Genomic DNA, 15,860 nt, shown 5'->3' on the forward strand with positions numbered 1-15,860 from the left:
TGCGTCAGGTCACCGAGCCGCAGTTGATCGGTGATCGGACTGAAGAACATTATGGACAGTTCGAGAGAATGATTTGTCCACCCAGATCACGCGACGTTAGATATAATGGAGAGGTCACTTCGTGCACAGCATCCCTACACCAGCAACAGTTTCGCTGCTATGTACGGCTTGTAAGTAGGCTGTTCAGGTTTTTATGTTCGTAACGTCACGTAGCGCTCTGTATGAAAATCACTGACTGTGCTGTGTGCAGTCTGTGGCTGGTTTGCATTGTTGGAATTTGCTATTGTAGTGTTGGGCAGTTGGCTGTTAACAGCGCGTAGCGTTGCGCAGTTGGAGGTGAGCCGCCAGCAGTGGTGGATGTGGGAGAGAGATGGCAGAGTTTTGAGAGCGGACGATCTGGACGTGTGTCCGCCAGAAAGAGTAAATTTGTAATACTGGATATCATGAACTGAGATATATATATTATTTGAACAGTATTAGTTTAAGTACAGTCATTTATAATTTTTCTAAGGGGGCGTTTCAGACTATATAGGCAGCATGGCTAAACATTTCCGTAGGAGACTTCCAACGAGTTCTTGTGTCTATGTCACGTCGAGGTGGCGCATTACGCTGGACAAAAAGAGGTCTGAACCGGTATCCCATGACTTTTGTCACCTCAGTGTCTAGCACGGACAGCATTTTAGGGAAAATGTAAGTACAACTGTACTCTTCAACCAGACCAGTTGAAATATAGATACAATGACCCATTCAGTATGCCAAATCAGTTTCTCGGAAACAGTTTGGGATTAAAATTAAATACCATATTAATATTGCATTTTCGCATGTTTCTATTGGCACAACATCCAAAACTTTTGATATTCATTATCAGTGATAACATCCACTAAAGTTTTAAAATTCTTCATTTACTAAATAGAAAGTGCAGCCTGGTTTCGGGACCTGTGTCCAATCTTCAGGTGGATCTGAAAAGTTATAAATAAATAAATATGGTGCACCCTTATACCCGGACTTTTCAGTATTGGAATGAGGATGTGGGATGTTGGATCGTGTAACAGAGTACATTTTGACTTTGTTTACAGTGGTTCCGCTCTTTTAATTTGGGGACCTATGTCTTTTTGCGTAGGTCACGCTCTGGGACAGACTTTCCGGCAGGCCTGGGAACTGAAAGGGTTCTTGTTGTGTGACATGTACCACGAATTTAATCTCCGTTATTAGACTTTTAAGGACTCATTTTATGTACGTAAATGGCGTTTATCTTAATAATTTTGGTATAAGTTCTGTTAAGCCCTTTTAATGTTAACAGTTTGAACAGGCGCCATTATTTGGTATCTTCAGGAGTGCCCCAGGGAAGTGTCGTAGGACCGCTGTTGTCCTCGATATACATAAATGATTTGGCGGACAGGGTGGGCAGTAATACGCGGTTGTCTGTGCTGATGATGGCGTGGTGTACGTCATAAAGATGTCGAAGTTGAGCGACTTCTTGTCAGGTTGTGCCACAAACTCCTCTTCTCCCCAGTTCTATTCAGTACCTCCTCATTAGTTATGTGATCTACCCATCTAATCTTCAGAATTCTTCTATAGCACCACATTTCGAAAGCTTCTATTCTCTTCTTCTCCAAACTATTTATTGTCCATGTTTCACTTCCATACATGGCTACACTCCATACAAATACTTTCAGAAACGACTTCCTGACACTTAAATCTATACTCGATGTTAACAAATTCCTCTTCTTCAGAAACGCTTTCCTTGCCATTGCCAGTCTACATTTTATATCCTCTCTACTTCGACCATCATCAGTTATTTTGCTCCCCAAATAGCAAAACTCCTTTACTACTTTAAGTGTCTCATTCCCTAATCTAATTCTCTCAGCATAACCCGACTTCATTCCACTACATTCCATTACCCTCGTTTTGCTTTTGTTGATGTTCATCTTATATCCTCGTTTCAAGACACAGTCCATTCCGTTCAACTGCTCTTCCAATTCCTTTGCTGTCTCTGAGACTTACAATGTCATCGGCGAACCTCAAAGTTTTTACTTCTTCTCCATGGATTTTAATACCGACTCCGAACTTTTCTTTTGTTTCCTTTATTTCTTGCTCAATATACAGATTGAATAACATCGGGGAGAGGCTACAACCCTGTCTCACTCCCTTCCCAACCACTGCTTCCCTTTCATGTCCTTCGACTTTTATAACTGCCATCTGGTTTCTGTACAAATTGTAAATAGCCTTTCGCTTCCTGTATTATATCCCTGCCACCTTTAGAATTTGAAAGAGAGTATTCCAGTCAACATTGTGAAAAGCTTTCTCTACATCTACAAATGCTAGAAACGTAGGTTTGCCTTTCCTTAATCTTTCTTCTAAGACTTTGAACTACTTAAACGTAAGTAACTTAGGGACATCACACATATCCACGCCCGAGGCAGCATTCGAACCTGCGACCGTAGCAGCATCGTGGTTCCGGACTGAAGCGCCTAGAACCGCTCTGCCACAGCGGCCAGCGCTCTTTCCTTGAGATTGAAAGATTAAGTGTACATGAGCCCAGCATACTGAGGCTAAACAATGTGGTGCTCAGTTGTACTAGAAGCTTTCGAAATGTGGTGCTATAGAAGAATTCTGAAGATTAGATGGGTAGATCACGTAACTAATGATGAGGTACTGAACAGAACTGGGGAGAAGAGGAGTTTGTGGCACAACTTAACAAGAAGATGGGACCGGTCGGTAGGACATGTTCTGAGTCACCAAGGGATCACAAATTTAGCATTGAAGGGCAGCGTGGAGGGTAAAAATCGTAGAGGGAGACCAAGAGATCACCAAGCAGATTCAGAAGGATGTAGGTTGCAGTAGGTACTGGGAGATGAAGAAGCTTGCACTGGATAGAATAGCATGGAGAGCTGCATCAAACCAGTCTCAGGACTGAAGACCATGACGACAACAATAAGTGTAGGAGACTGATGACCTCAGATGTTAAGTCCCATAATGCTCAGAGCCATTTTGAAGGAAAGAGGACACGTCCCATTGCTTTAGTGGCGACCAGCACCGCTGAACGTTCGGAACCAGATCGATCACGTGAACTTAACTACCACGAAAACTGAGGTACTGATGAGAATACCGAAGGAATTAAAGTCATATATTTCTATATTTTCTGTAGGCGCGAAAGCTATATTCCTCTTCCACCACTTTCACACGTAGATCACCAGTCAGATACGCAGATGAAAGCGTGCACCAGCTTACCAACTAGGCCAACTCGTTGTAGTAAGTATGTGCACAACTAATTTACATTATTTATTATTATTCTTATTACGTACTCCAATAAGCAGACAGGTCAGCCATTTCACGCCATTCGCAGAGCAGCAGCAGTGCCATATACTTGTCAAACACCACATACCTGAAAAGAAAGACACCGCTTCAGTTATAAAATGTCCTATAATAGCTACAACACACTGAATAAATGATATATATTTAAAACACCGTACTATTGGTTGTCACGGTTTCGAATATTTTCATCATCTGCAGATGGGTGCAACGCACGCACATGATGAATTATTGATAGTTACTTGTTTACAGTGCCATAATGCTAATTTTACCACGCAGCCAGGGAACCAGCAAATGTCATCTACTGGCAAAATAGCTAAATACTTCGATTATTCGGCAGTCTATGTTGTCTTGTCTTCATATTTGAAACAGTTATATTTTGATTGATTTTCTTACGTATTCGCACACAAACAAGCCGTAAATGTTTCATACGAGGGGGGTACTCAAAACAAAAAAACAAAAAAAGAAAGAAAGAAAGAAAACGGAATGACATTGTTGTGGACAGAGCTTGTGTAGTAGCCGTTTCTGCCGCTAGGCGTGTATAGCCCAACTCATTGCCAGTTCATGTGTGGTGTTCTTGTTTGGTTTCTTTTTTTTATCATGCAGCTGTGAAATTTTGTTTTTGGTAAGAATGCTGCTGGAACTATTTTAATGTTGAAAACAGCTTACCAAGATGATGCTGTGGGAAAAACTTAAGTGTACGAGCGGTTTGCTCGTTGTTTAAATGGTAACATGTCAGTTGATGACAAAACTCGTTTTGGACTTCCATCGAAGGCGTAGTTCAGTCAGAGCTTGTTCCACCAGGTCAGACCGTCGATCAAACCTTTCATTTTGAAGTTTTAAGGAGATTGCGCAACAGTGTTCGTCAAGAGAGACCCGATTTGTAACAGATATGAGACTGGTTCTTCCAGCACGACAACGCACATGCAACACACAGCTGTTACACAGCTTTTGGTTAAAACTGGCAGTATTCCGCTGCCTCTCGCACTTTACTCGCTTGACCTGGCTCCGTTCGACTCTTTTCTTATTTCCACGCACGAAAAGGGCCATGGGAGGACACCGCTTTGACAACACTGAAGAAGTCAAGAATGACACGAGGGAGGAGCTGTCAGCCATTTCTAAAGATAAATCTTCCGAACAGTGCGTTCATCCGTAGGACAAATGTATTAGTTGTAATGGAGAATATTTTGAAGGGGATGAGATTGCTTTGTAAACAATTTGAAGATGTAAAAAGATTTAAAAAATAAGATATATAGCTTTTAAAAAATAATTCCAGGTTTTTAGGTACCGCCACTGCTTCGCAAATGACGCGGCATAAATTTGTACTTCTTGTACCGTTTTTCTCTCTCTATTTTTGGTTACTGTGTCACCTTAACGGATAAGCATCTGCAGAACAAAGTTCTGTTACGTTTTTTCATATTGTTGTTATTATTAGTAATTCAGTAGTTCGCTTAGTAAGATTTCCAGTTACTTTTTCTCACATCCTACAGAAAATCGATTCCAAAAATCGTACTTCTTTCACGTAACACGCTGAAAGCGATGGATCAGGGCAGTCTGATAAAAACAGCATTTTTGTGACCTCTGGAAAGCATTTCACTCTGCACTACATCGAAGATTACTAACGAAAGTACGATCACATGGCGTAAGGATTGAGGATTTCTTCGTAAGAAGCGCACAGAGTGTGGATAGTGTGTCATCGACAGATGCAGAAGTAACTTCAGGTTTGCCATAGGGATGTGTGCTGGGACCCTTGTTGTTCGTGTCGTATATTAATGTCCTGTCAGACAAAACTGGCAGTAACCGCAGACTTTTCGTTTATGGTGCAATTACTTACAGGGGGGGGGGGGGGGGGGGGCAGTCAGCTGAAGACGAGGCAGACGAAAAATCAATTGGCTAAGTGCTTGTAGGACTGATCACGTGAGAGTTAGTTAGAAACTTACTTATGGATGTACATAGTTCATCCACCCCAGGAATCTAGAGTCTCTACGACTTTTTGCCGTTATCGATATCGGTACTAGTAAGGTATTCCAGGAATTCCAAGACTTTCAGAACATTTTAAGTTCAAACGTTTTGTGTACTTTCGCATTTCCTGTTGTAATTCCTGAGAAACGAGGTCTTGACAGATTCAAAAATATACTTTTTGTGTTATATTATTACAAATCAACAATTTCGAATTTTACTTGTACTGTGAAACCTTGTTGCTTGAAACATCTCATGATTCTAGGTTAAAGGAAAGTAACCTACTGATTTTGATGAGTGGGTCTATGATATGTGACACACATGCCCGCATCTTCTGATTGCATTGACATAGAAGCTCTGTATACACCGCCAAAGGACCGTACACCTTCGTCTGCGCCCTAGATTTCAATTTGATACGTATTCCCGTTCCTGGGAAGAATTTTTCTTAACAGTCGGAGAGACAAGACAGACAACGAAGTGACTCTATAAATGTTCCGTTTTTATCGATTGGGTTACGAAAACTTTTAAAGTGAACTGTCTATTATTTCAGTAGCAATGGCCATAAATGTTAACACATTTAACCCGCTGTGAGACAAGACAGTCAATGAGTTCGCGGAGAAATGACTACGGTTGCCTAAGGAATCATGATCGCACCCAGGCGTGCAAAGCAAATCGACAGCCACGAATGGGTTTCTTCAGGACACCAAAAATACGGAAACTTCAAGGGGAACGCTCTTGACTGTATGGGTGATGTGTAAAGGCTAATCAGAGGTATTGCCTTCTCTTGACGCAGAAATCACACACACACACACACACACACACACACACACACACACACACACACACAAACAAAACGATGCTAACTATATACTCATGTTTCATACACAGCTCCGAACACTATTGGATCCTTCCGCACAAGACGCTATTCAGCGTCACATCACGTAGGCAGTGTACTAACTTGCCGTGCTGGTGGACATAGGTTCGAATCTCGTCAAATTCATTTAAAATTTTTGGATTTCAAAATTTAATCACAACACTTTATTATTTTTGGTCAGTTACGGGATTTAAATGTAATGTTTTTACTTCTAATACTTGTCGAGTCATTTTCAAAATCTTATTGACGTTTTCATTTGTCCTCATTTTTCTTCCTGTTATTCTCTTTTCGTCTGGAATCGGCCTGTGTCTTGCTTTTACCACTAACATTGAAATTTTTCTGTCTTGACTTTCCTCCTAGAGGTCAGATTTAATCGTCGTCGCCAACAAAGCGATCGTTACTTTAGTTCTGCCCCAAACTGCTGATCGCTGTTTTCTTAGATACATTCCACGTGACGAGGTTGTTAGTTTAGGACACGAGTTTAAATTTAGGACACGAGTTTAAATTTAGGACTATAAAACGCGTAGTCTGCGTGCATCAAAACGTTTACAGAGATTACTGAAGGCAGAGTTCTCGTAGCGAGACTGAATACCGTAACTCCCAAATGCTCCAAAAATCAATGAAAATATATGTATTAAAAAAAAAAAGCAGGTAAGAATTCGTTTGACGCATCCGTCAGGGAGAATCTCCACTGCTTCCAAATTGACAATGTAAGTGTAGACCATATGTGGCTTGAATTCAAAGTAGTAGTATCGACAATAATGGAGAGATCTGCGCCAAACAAATTAACAAACGACGAAGCTGACCTCCCCATCTCTCTCTCTCTCTCTCTCTCTCTCTCTCTCTCTCTCTCTGTGTGTGTGTGTGTGTGTGTGTGTGTGTGTGTGTGTGTCGGGTGCTGTAGGCAGTTATAGGTGGCGGGTGACGGCGAAACCACGGCGCACTATGTCAGCTGTTAAACGGAAAGGGGGCAGGTTTTCTTGCTCACTCTCTGCAGTGTTGGAGGGGCCAGGCTGGAGCGAAGCGTGGTCGGGAATGGTGTCAAGTGGCCGATGGCGGCTGTGGCGGTGAAGAGGGGGCTGGGGAAGGGGGGGACTGAACAACGGTAGGGAGCGACTAACCATCTGAGGGAGCGAGTGAACAGTCTCACTACAACGCCGTCAACACTGACACCGCTAAACGGATCAGGGAAAGCTTTGCCACCACATGCCAGGACCGATTATCGCGCGCGGGCTGCATACTGCAGCCTAGCGGCCCAGGACAATGGAAAGCAGTAGTTGTTCTGGTCTTCAGTCCGAAGACTGGTTGACGCAGCTCTCCATTCTACTCTAGCCTGTGCGAGTTTCTTCATCTCCGAACAGATATCCTTTTTCAATCTACTTACTGTATTCATCTCTTGGTCTCCCTCTGCAGTTTTTACCCCTCGCACTTCCCTCTCGTACTAAACTGAAGAACCCCTGATGTCTCAGAATGTTTCCTATCAACCGATCCCTTCTTTTAGCCAAATTCCGCAACAAATTACACTACTGGCCATTAAAATTGCTACACCAAGAAGAAATGCAGATGATAAACGGGTATTCATTGGACAAATATGTTATACTAGAACTGACATGTGATTACATTTTCACGCAATTTGGGTGCATAGATCCTGAGAAATCAGTACGCGGGAACCACCACCTCTGGCCGTAATAACGGCCTTGATACGCCTGGGCATTGAGACAAACAGAGCTTGGATGGAGTGTACCGGTACAGCTGCCCATGCAGCTTCAACACGATACCACAGATCATCTAGTGACTGGCGTATTGTGACGAGCCAGTTGCTCGGCCACCATTGACCAGACGTTTTCAGTTGGTGGGAGATCTGGAGAATGTGCTGGCCAGGTCAGCAGTCGAACATTTTCTGTATCCAGAAAGGCCCATACAGGACCTGCAACATGCAGTCGTGCATTATCCTGCTGAAATGTAGGGTTTCGCAGGGGTGGTTGGTTGGTTGGTTTGGGGAAGGAGACCAGACAGCGTGGTCATCGGTCTCATCGGATTAGGGAAGGATGGGGAAGGAAGTCGGCCGTGCCCTTTCAGAGGAACCATCCCGGCATTTGCCTGGAGTGATTTAGGGAAATCATGGAAAACCTAAATCAGGATGGCCGGACACGGGATTGAACCGTCGTCCTCCCGAATGCGAGTCCAGTGTCTAACCACTGCGCCACCTCGCTCGGTGTTTCGCAGGGATCGAGTGAAGGGTAGAGCCACAGGTCGTAACACATCTGAAATGTAACGTCCACTGTTCAAACTGCCGTCAATGCGAACAAGATGCGGCCGAGACGTGTAACCAATGGCACTCCATACCATCACGCCGGGTGATACGTCAGTAGGGCGATGACGAATACACGATTCCAATGTGCGTTCACCGCGATGTCGCCAAACACCATCATGATGCTGTAAACAGAACCTTGATTCGTCCGAAAAAATGACGTTTTGCCATTCGTGCACCCAGGTTCGTCGTTGAGTACACCATCGCAGGCTCTCCTGTCTGTGATGCAGCGTCAAGGGTAACCGTAGCCATGTTCTCCGAGCTGATAGTCCATGCTGTTGCAAACGTCGTCGAACTGTTCGTGCACATTGTTGTTGTCTTGCAAACGTCCCCATCTGTTGACTCAGGGATCGAGAAGTGGCTGCACGATCCGTTACAGCCGTGCGGATAAGATGCCTGTCATCTCGACTGCTAGTGATACGAGGCCGTTGGCATCCAGCACGGTGTTCCGTATTACCCTCCTGAAACCACCGATTCCTTATTCTGCTAACAGTCATTGGATATCGACCAACGCGAGCAGCAATGTCGCGATACGATCGCAACCGCGATAGGCTGCAATGCGACCTTTATCAAAGTCGGAAACGTGATGGTACGCATTTCTCCTCCTTACACGAGGCATCACAACAACGTTTCACCAGGCAACGCCGGTAAACTGTTGTTTGTGTATGAGAAATCGGTTGGAAACTTTCCTCATGTCAGCACATTGTAGGTGTCGCCACCGACGCCAACATTGTGTGAATGTCCTGAAAAGCTAATCATTTGCATATCACAGCGTCTTCTTCCTGTCGGTTAAATTTCGCGTCTGTAGCACGTCATCTTCGTGGTGTAGCAATTTCAATGGCCAGTAGTGTACGTTTTAAGGACACGTTATCATATTTTATTTATCAATGTAAGACTGTTTTCCTAAATGTGGCGGGCACCCACGATCATCTACTGATCGGTTACAAGATAGCGATTTTACATTTGACATTTCGTGGGAAACCAATATTTTTCGTAGTTTATGGCCATCTATGAGCTTGCCACCATGTTAACTGTCCCGCAGTGTGTGTTAAAAGTCATAAAATCAGATATTCGAAAATGGGATAAAAGGCCAAAACCTGGGTTATACTTATATAAACAATAAAACAGTCATATGGCGGTGTGTTCCTTCAAAAAATATTTTATGTCTGTTGATTAGCAACATCAAAAACAGTGTACATGTTATTCAACCTTAAATATGGAATTGCTCTACCAAGCAGTAACGTAAAATCCATGAATCAGCTTCTATTCCCTTTTTGTCTAAACTGTTTATCGTCCATTTTTCAGTTCCATACATGGCTCTACTCCAGACAAATACCTTCAAGACAAACTACGTAACACTTAAATCTATATTCGATGTTAACAAATTTCTCTTCTTCAGAAATGCTGCTCTTGCTATTCCCAGTCTACATTCTATATTCTCTCCACTTCCGCCATCAGTTATTTTGCTGCCCAAATAGCGAAGCTCATCAACGACTGAAAATTAAAATGTAAAAAAAAAATTAAAAAAGAAATAAAAAATGCTGTGTTTCCATAGTATGCTGTGGGCCCACTTATAACCATAAAAGACAGACGTATTTATTTTGGACGGAGCGATTCGGGTCAGTTTTTCAGTGGCGAGCTGATGGGAATCTGGAATCATCCACCCCTCAAACGTCGTGCTGCCTCATGCCATTGTCTCGATGCTATCAGCTCAGACGCGTGGGATTTCAATTGGCAAGGCCACTGGCGAAGAGAACACGGCAATTGCCATAGTCCGACTTACAGAAACCTCTTTCAGCGGAAGAGGAGTCAAAATAAGCTAACACGTGTCTCAGCTTCTCAGTAAACGACCGTCAAATTTTTTCGATGTAATAATTTAGACGCCTTTTAGCGGGCGCTAATATCAGCCGAAATTGTGGCACAGCAGCTAGCGTTGCAGGCTCTGACTTTGGCGTCTCGTGTTCGAAACCAGTTTCTTCCTTTTATTTATTTGTTTTCTTTTGTCTACCCAAGTCTTTAGATGCTTACTACACGAATGTTTCTTATCAGGTTAAGAAATATAAGAGCATATTAACAGAATCTTCCGTCGGTTCTTGGTAGAACAACATTATAATAAACGAAAAGCACCAGTTTGCTTTTGTTCTACAATATTAATTTTATTGTTAACCGGTTTTCGGCTTATTAGCCAACAGGGGGTATACAAAATCACGTGTTCTGATTGTAACAAATTTTACATTGGTCAGTCAGGCAGAGACATATCAACTAGGCTGGCTGAACATGAATGCAGCTGGAGGTTGCAGAATTCAGAATCTGCATTTGCTGAGCATGTACTGAGTGAGGGTCACAACTACCAGCCTGTGTCCCATGTACTTCACTTAGCAAACAAAGGCCATAAATACAACCTGCTGGAAGCCCTGGAAATTAACAAACATCTTGCTCACAATCCAGATCTCATCCTAAACGACCGGACACAGCTCAACATTTCCCCCTCTCCTAAACTTGATATAATCATCTTTGTTGTTCATTACTTCCCACACTCACTCTTCCAACATTTTCCCATTTTCCTGTATTCATTAAGTTGTTTTGTTGAAGTTGTCTTTGTATTCCAAATTTCAATAGTTAAGGCTTTCTTTTAACTGGTACTTTTATTACTGTCCATGTTTCATACCCCTTGTAGTTGCCTCATCAAATACAGTTCATATTTTACTTTGCTCATTTATTTAATGAAAACTGTTGCACAGCCACTGCTTTGATTATAATGTTAATGTTAAAATGTAGTACCACCACACTCTCAAACTGTAGGTTTCCTCAAAGATCTCCATTTTCCTGCATTTATTTATTTATTTCTGTTTATCTTATTGCTCAACTTCCTTACGTATTCTGTAGTTACATTGATAACTGTCTCTTCTTTTAATTGGTTGTGTATCACTCTCCATGTTTCATACCTCCTGATGCAGCCTTTTCATTTTATTAGTTTTGTTTATTAATACAAACTGTTATGTAGTCATGCTATTCCTATTTTGTGTTAAAGGTTTTCCTATCTACTCCATTGTTATTTATGTACTGTTCAGTTTTTACTTTTTCATTGCAAAGATGTTACTTACTGTATGTTTCTACTTCAGTCTAGATGTTTTACTTCTCTTCCAATGTTGTTTGCTAACATTTAACTTCTTTGGCGATAATACTCAGTAAATGTCTGAAGATGGCCTTGTAAGCCGAAATCCGGTAAACAGTAAAAGTAATATTGTAGAACAAAAGGAAACTGGTGCTTTTCATTTATTAATTATAAGAGCGTTACATTGACATTAAAATTACAACTGGGTTTCACAGCAAGTGTCAAACATGTAGTGTACAATCTGTACGCATGTGGGGCTGCTGTGTCGTGTATGTCATATAATGATCAAAAAAAGTATTGCATCACGCCGAATGCATGTGAATCGGCTAAGGAACGTAGTTTATGCCGTACACTCTTTTCTCAGTTACTGGATCAACCAGGTAAGTTTGACGAATATATTAGAGACAGCTTAGCGCTCGAGTACACTGCATAGCCTGCAAAGATGTTCTGTTTGTATTTAACCGAATTTTTACGTTATCCACTAATCGCAACACGTTGTAAGCTTTTCACACTAGTTAACGCCATATGGTCTTTCGCGAATGTAGATACACTAAACACTACGTCAGCCATTCTTGCGTTTGTTCGATAAATGAAAGGGGGAATGGTGTTGCAGTCCTCGCCCAGTTCGGCCGGAGAACAGAAACTGATCGGAACTTGGCCGCCGCGGGCGCATGTTCAGGCGGTGGGATAGGTTGTGCATCGAGACGGCGAACGTTCCGGCGTTACTGATTTTCCAGTGATCGGCTGTCTTCGGCCGATGTCGGTCATCGGTGGAATCCACCCATGTTCGTGCCACTGCGAACGCAGCAAACTCTGTCAGTGTTCATTAACTGAAACTTCCGGGCTGAATTGCCGTGGTCCATATATAAAACTCCTTCTCCTTCCTGACGTTTCGTTGCCTACTGCGGACATCATCTTCTGAGGTGAGTCGGCGACTGGCTGCTAGGCGCTGGAGGTCCCGCTTATACAGAGCGCTTAGATTAGCGCCAACACTCATCACGTGCTTTCAACTTTAAAACTATCTCTGGCTAGTGCCATCACTCTCGATTACAGGTAATCGATTGTCACTTCGTTGGTACAAAGTCGACCGCCATATCTTGTCTAGTTTTAATCCTTCTTCTTTTCTATCAAAATTATTTCCGTGCTTGTAGATCTCTATGCATGCGAGTATAATAATGTGAGGTTGCCCGCAGTAGGCAACGAAACGTCAGAAAGGAGTAGTAGTTTTCTACAGGATGTTACAAAAAGGTACGGTCAAACTTTCAGGAAACATTCCTCACACACAACGAAAGAAAATACGTTATGTGGACATGTGTCCGGAAAGGCTTACTTTCCATGTTAGAGCTCATTTTATTACTTCTCTTCAAATCACATTAATCATGGAATGGAAACACACAGCAACAGAACGTACCAGCGTGACTTCAGACACTTTGTTACAGGAAATGTTCAAAATGTCCTCCGTTTGCGTGACTTCAGACACTTTGTTACAGGAAATGTTCAAAATGTCCTCCGTTTGCGAGGATACATGTATCCACCCTCCGTCGCTTGGAATCCCTGATGCGCTGATGCAGCCCTGAAAAATGGCGTATTGTATCACAGCCGTCCACAATACCAGCACGAAGAGTCTCTACATTTGGTACCGGGGTTGCGTAGGCAAGAGCTTTCAAATGCCCCCATAAATGAAAGTCAAGAGGGTTGAGGTCAGGAGAGCGTGGAGGCCATGGAATTGGTGTGCCTCTACCAATCCATCGGTCACCGAATCTGTTGTTGAGAAGAGTACGAACACTTCGACTGAAATGTGCAGGAGCTCCATCGTGCATTAACCACATGTTGTGTCGTAATTGAAAAGGCACATGTTCTAGCAGCACAGGTAGAGTATCCCGTATGAAATCATTATAACGTGCTCCATTGAGCGTAGGTGGAAGAACATGGGGCCCAATCGAGACATCACCAACAATGCCTGCCCAAACGTTCTCAGAAAATCTGTGTTGATGACGTGATTGCACAATTGCGTGCGGATTCTCGTCAGCCCACCCATGTCGATTGTGAAAATTTACAATTTGATCACGTTGTAATGAAGCCTCATCCGTAAAGAGAACATTTGCACTGAAATGAGGATTGACACATTGTCGGATGAACCATTCGCAGAAGTGTACTCGTGGAGGCCAATCAGCTGCTGATAGTGCCTGCACACGCTGTACACGGTACGGAAACAACTTGTTCTCCCGCAGCACTCTCCATACAGTGACGTGGTCAACGTTACCTTGTACAGCAGCAACTTCTCTGACGCTGACATTAGGGTTATCGTCAACTGCACGAAGAATTACCTGGTCCATTGCAGGTGTTCTCGTCGTTCTAGGTCTTTCCCAGTCGCGAGTCATAGGCTGGAATGTTCCGTGCTCCCTAAGACGCCGATCAATTGCTTCGAACGTCTTCCTGTCGGGAAACCTTCGTTCTGGAAATCTGTCTCGATACAAACGTAGCGCGCCACGGCTATTGGCCCGTGCTAATCCATACATCAAATGGGCATCTGGCAACTCCGCATTTGTAAGCATTGCACTGACTGCAAAACCACGTTCGTGATGAACACTAACCTGTTGATGCTACGTACTGATGTGCTTGATGCTAGTTCTGTAGAGCAATGAGTCGCATGTCAACACAAGCACCGAAGTCAACATTACCTTCCTTCAATTGGGCCAACTGGCAGTGAATCGAGGAAGTACAGCACATACTGACGAAACTAAAATGAGCTCTAACATGGAAATTAAGCATTTCCGGACACATGTCCACATAACATATTTTCTTTATTTGTGTGTGAGGAATGTTTCCTGGAAGTTTGGCCGTACCTTTTTGTAACACCGCGTATATGGACCACGGCAATTCAGCCCGGAACTTTTAATTAATGAAGACGCCGGCCGTGAAAGCTTACATGTCATGATCTGTCAGTGTTGTTCCGATACAGCCAGTACAGGCTCTGTAGGTTTCGTTGCTACGCAGGCTGACGGGACACCACATCTCACAGCGACAGCCAATCGAGTTACCGTGACGGGCAACACGTCACCATGACAGACGAGCATTCTTCGCGGCCTGGTTGACATGGGCGGCATAACCCGGTTAGCAGGCGGCTGCTAATGGCTCAGACCCTCACTCATCACCACACACATCACATGGCCAACGTGTCACCAACTGGCGCACTCCGGCGTTCTCGGAAGCCGCCCGCGTGCTGCTCACCCCCACAGCCACTCACCTCCCGTTTGCGTTCCCTGGCACTGGCCAGCACGTGGTGCTTCCAGGGAGTGTGTTCAACGACGCGCGCCTCTTCGTCACAACTGACTCGCTAATAGTGCGTGGGGTCCCTCAATTTGTCCGCTCCTGCACGTGGCTAGCACGCGAGGCCAACGTATGGAAACGGCAGAGAGCTATGGATGGACACGGGGAAAAAAAATTGCAATGACAGTTACGTTAGATTAATGCTTGTATCATAGATCATGAATACAACATTTCGTAATGACGTGGAACGTGTCTGTTAGTGTAAGTTTTCTTTAAACAATTACTATTTCATATCTAAACATTCATCTGTTGAGTAGAAGCAACTGTCATTCAGAAATTCTTTTAATTTGTTTTTAAATTTATGTGTATTTGTAGGTGGGGGTGTTCAGGCGCCAAGTAATTCTTAAAATACATCGTGAAACCTTCAGCTACCATTTATTTTGCACAATTCGCTGCTAATTTCGGTCAGTGACTTATCAGGCTTAGCCTGAAACAAATAATTCACCATTAGAGATTACGCAGTTTACAGAGTAACTGACGTTACACTTACTGGCATAAATGGCAGGAAAGTTGAACCATTATTTGAACAAAAGTAATTTGCTCTTTCAAGCCGACCATTGTTGTTGTTGTTGTCTTCAGTCCTGAGACTGGTTTGATGCAGCTCCCCATGCTACTCTAAACTGTGCAAGCTTCTCCACCTCCCAGTACCTACTACAGCTTACATCCTTCTGAATCTGCTTAGTGTATTCATCTCTTGGTCTCCCTCTACGATTTTTACCCTCCACGCTGCCCTCCAGTACTAAATTGGTGATCCCTTGATGCCTCAGAACATGTCCTGCCAACCGATCCCTTCTTCTAGTCAAGTTGTGCCACAAACTCCTCTTCTCCCCTATTCTATTCAATACCTCCTCATTAGTTATGTGATTTACCCATCTAACCTTCAGCATTCTCCTGTAGCTTCTATTCTCTTCTTGTCCAAGCTATTCATCGTCCACGTTTCACTTCCATACATGGCTACA

At 43.3% G+C, this 15,860-nt stretch overlaps 2 protein-coding genes across 3 annotated transcripts in view; one reads left to right on the forward strand and one right to left on the reverse strand.

Moving 5' to 3' along the window:
• The window catches only part of LOC124718828 (protein draper), a 403,131-nt gene that overhangs the window by 301,329 nt on the left and 85,942 nt on the right, over window positions 1-15,860 (reverse strand). The gene's annotated exons all lie outside the window — the stretch shown is intronic.
• Window positions 1-15,860, forward strand: part of LOC124718760 (loricrin-like) — a 34,490-nt gene that overhangs the window by 13,714 nt on the left and 4,916 nt on the right. The window contains exon 2 of the mRNA XM_047244374.1: window positions 14,693-14,914. Coding sequence (XP_047100330.1) covers window positions 14,693-14,914 — 222 coding nt within the window. The remainder of the gene's footprint in view (window positions 1-14,692; window positions 14,915-15,860) is intronic.

Source organism: Schistocerca piceifrons, chromosome 10 (genome assembly GCF_021461385.2).
Source record: "Schistocerca piceifrons isolate TAMUIC-IGC-003096 chromosome 10, iqSchPice1.1, whole genome shotgun sequence".
Lineage (NCBI taxonomy): Eukaryota > Metazoa > Arthropoda > Insecta > Orthoptera > Acrididae > Schistocerca > Schistocerca piceifrons.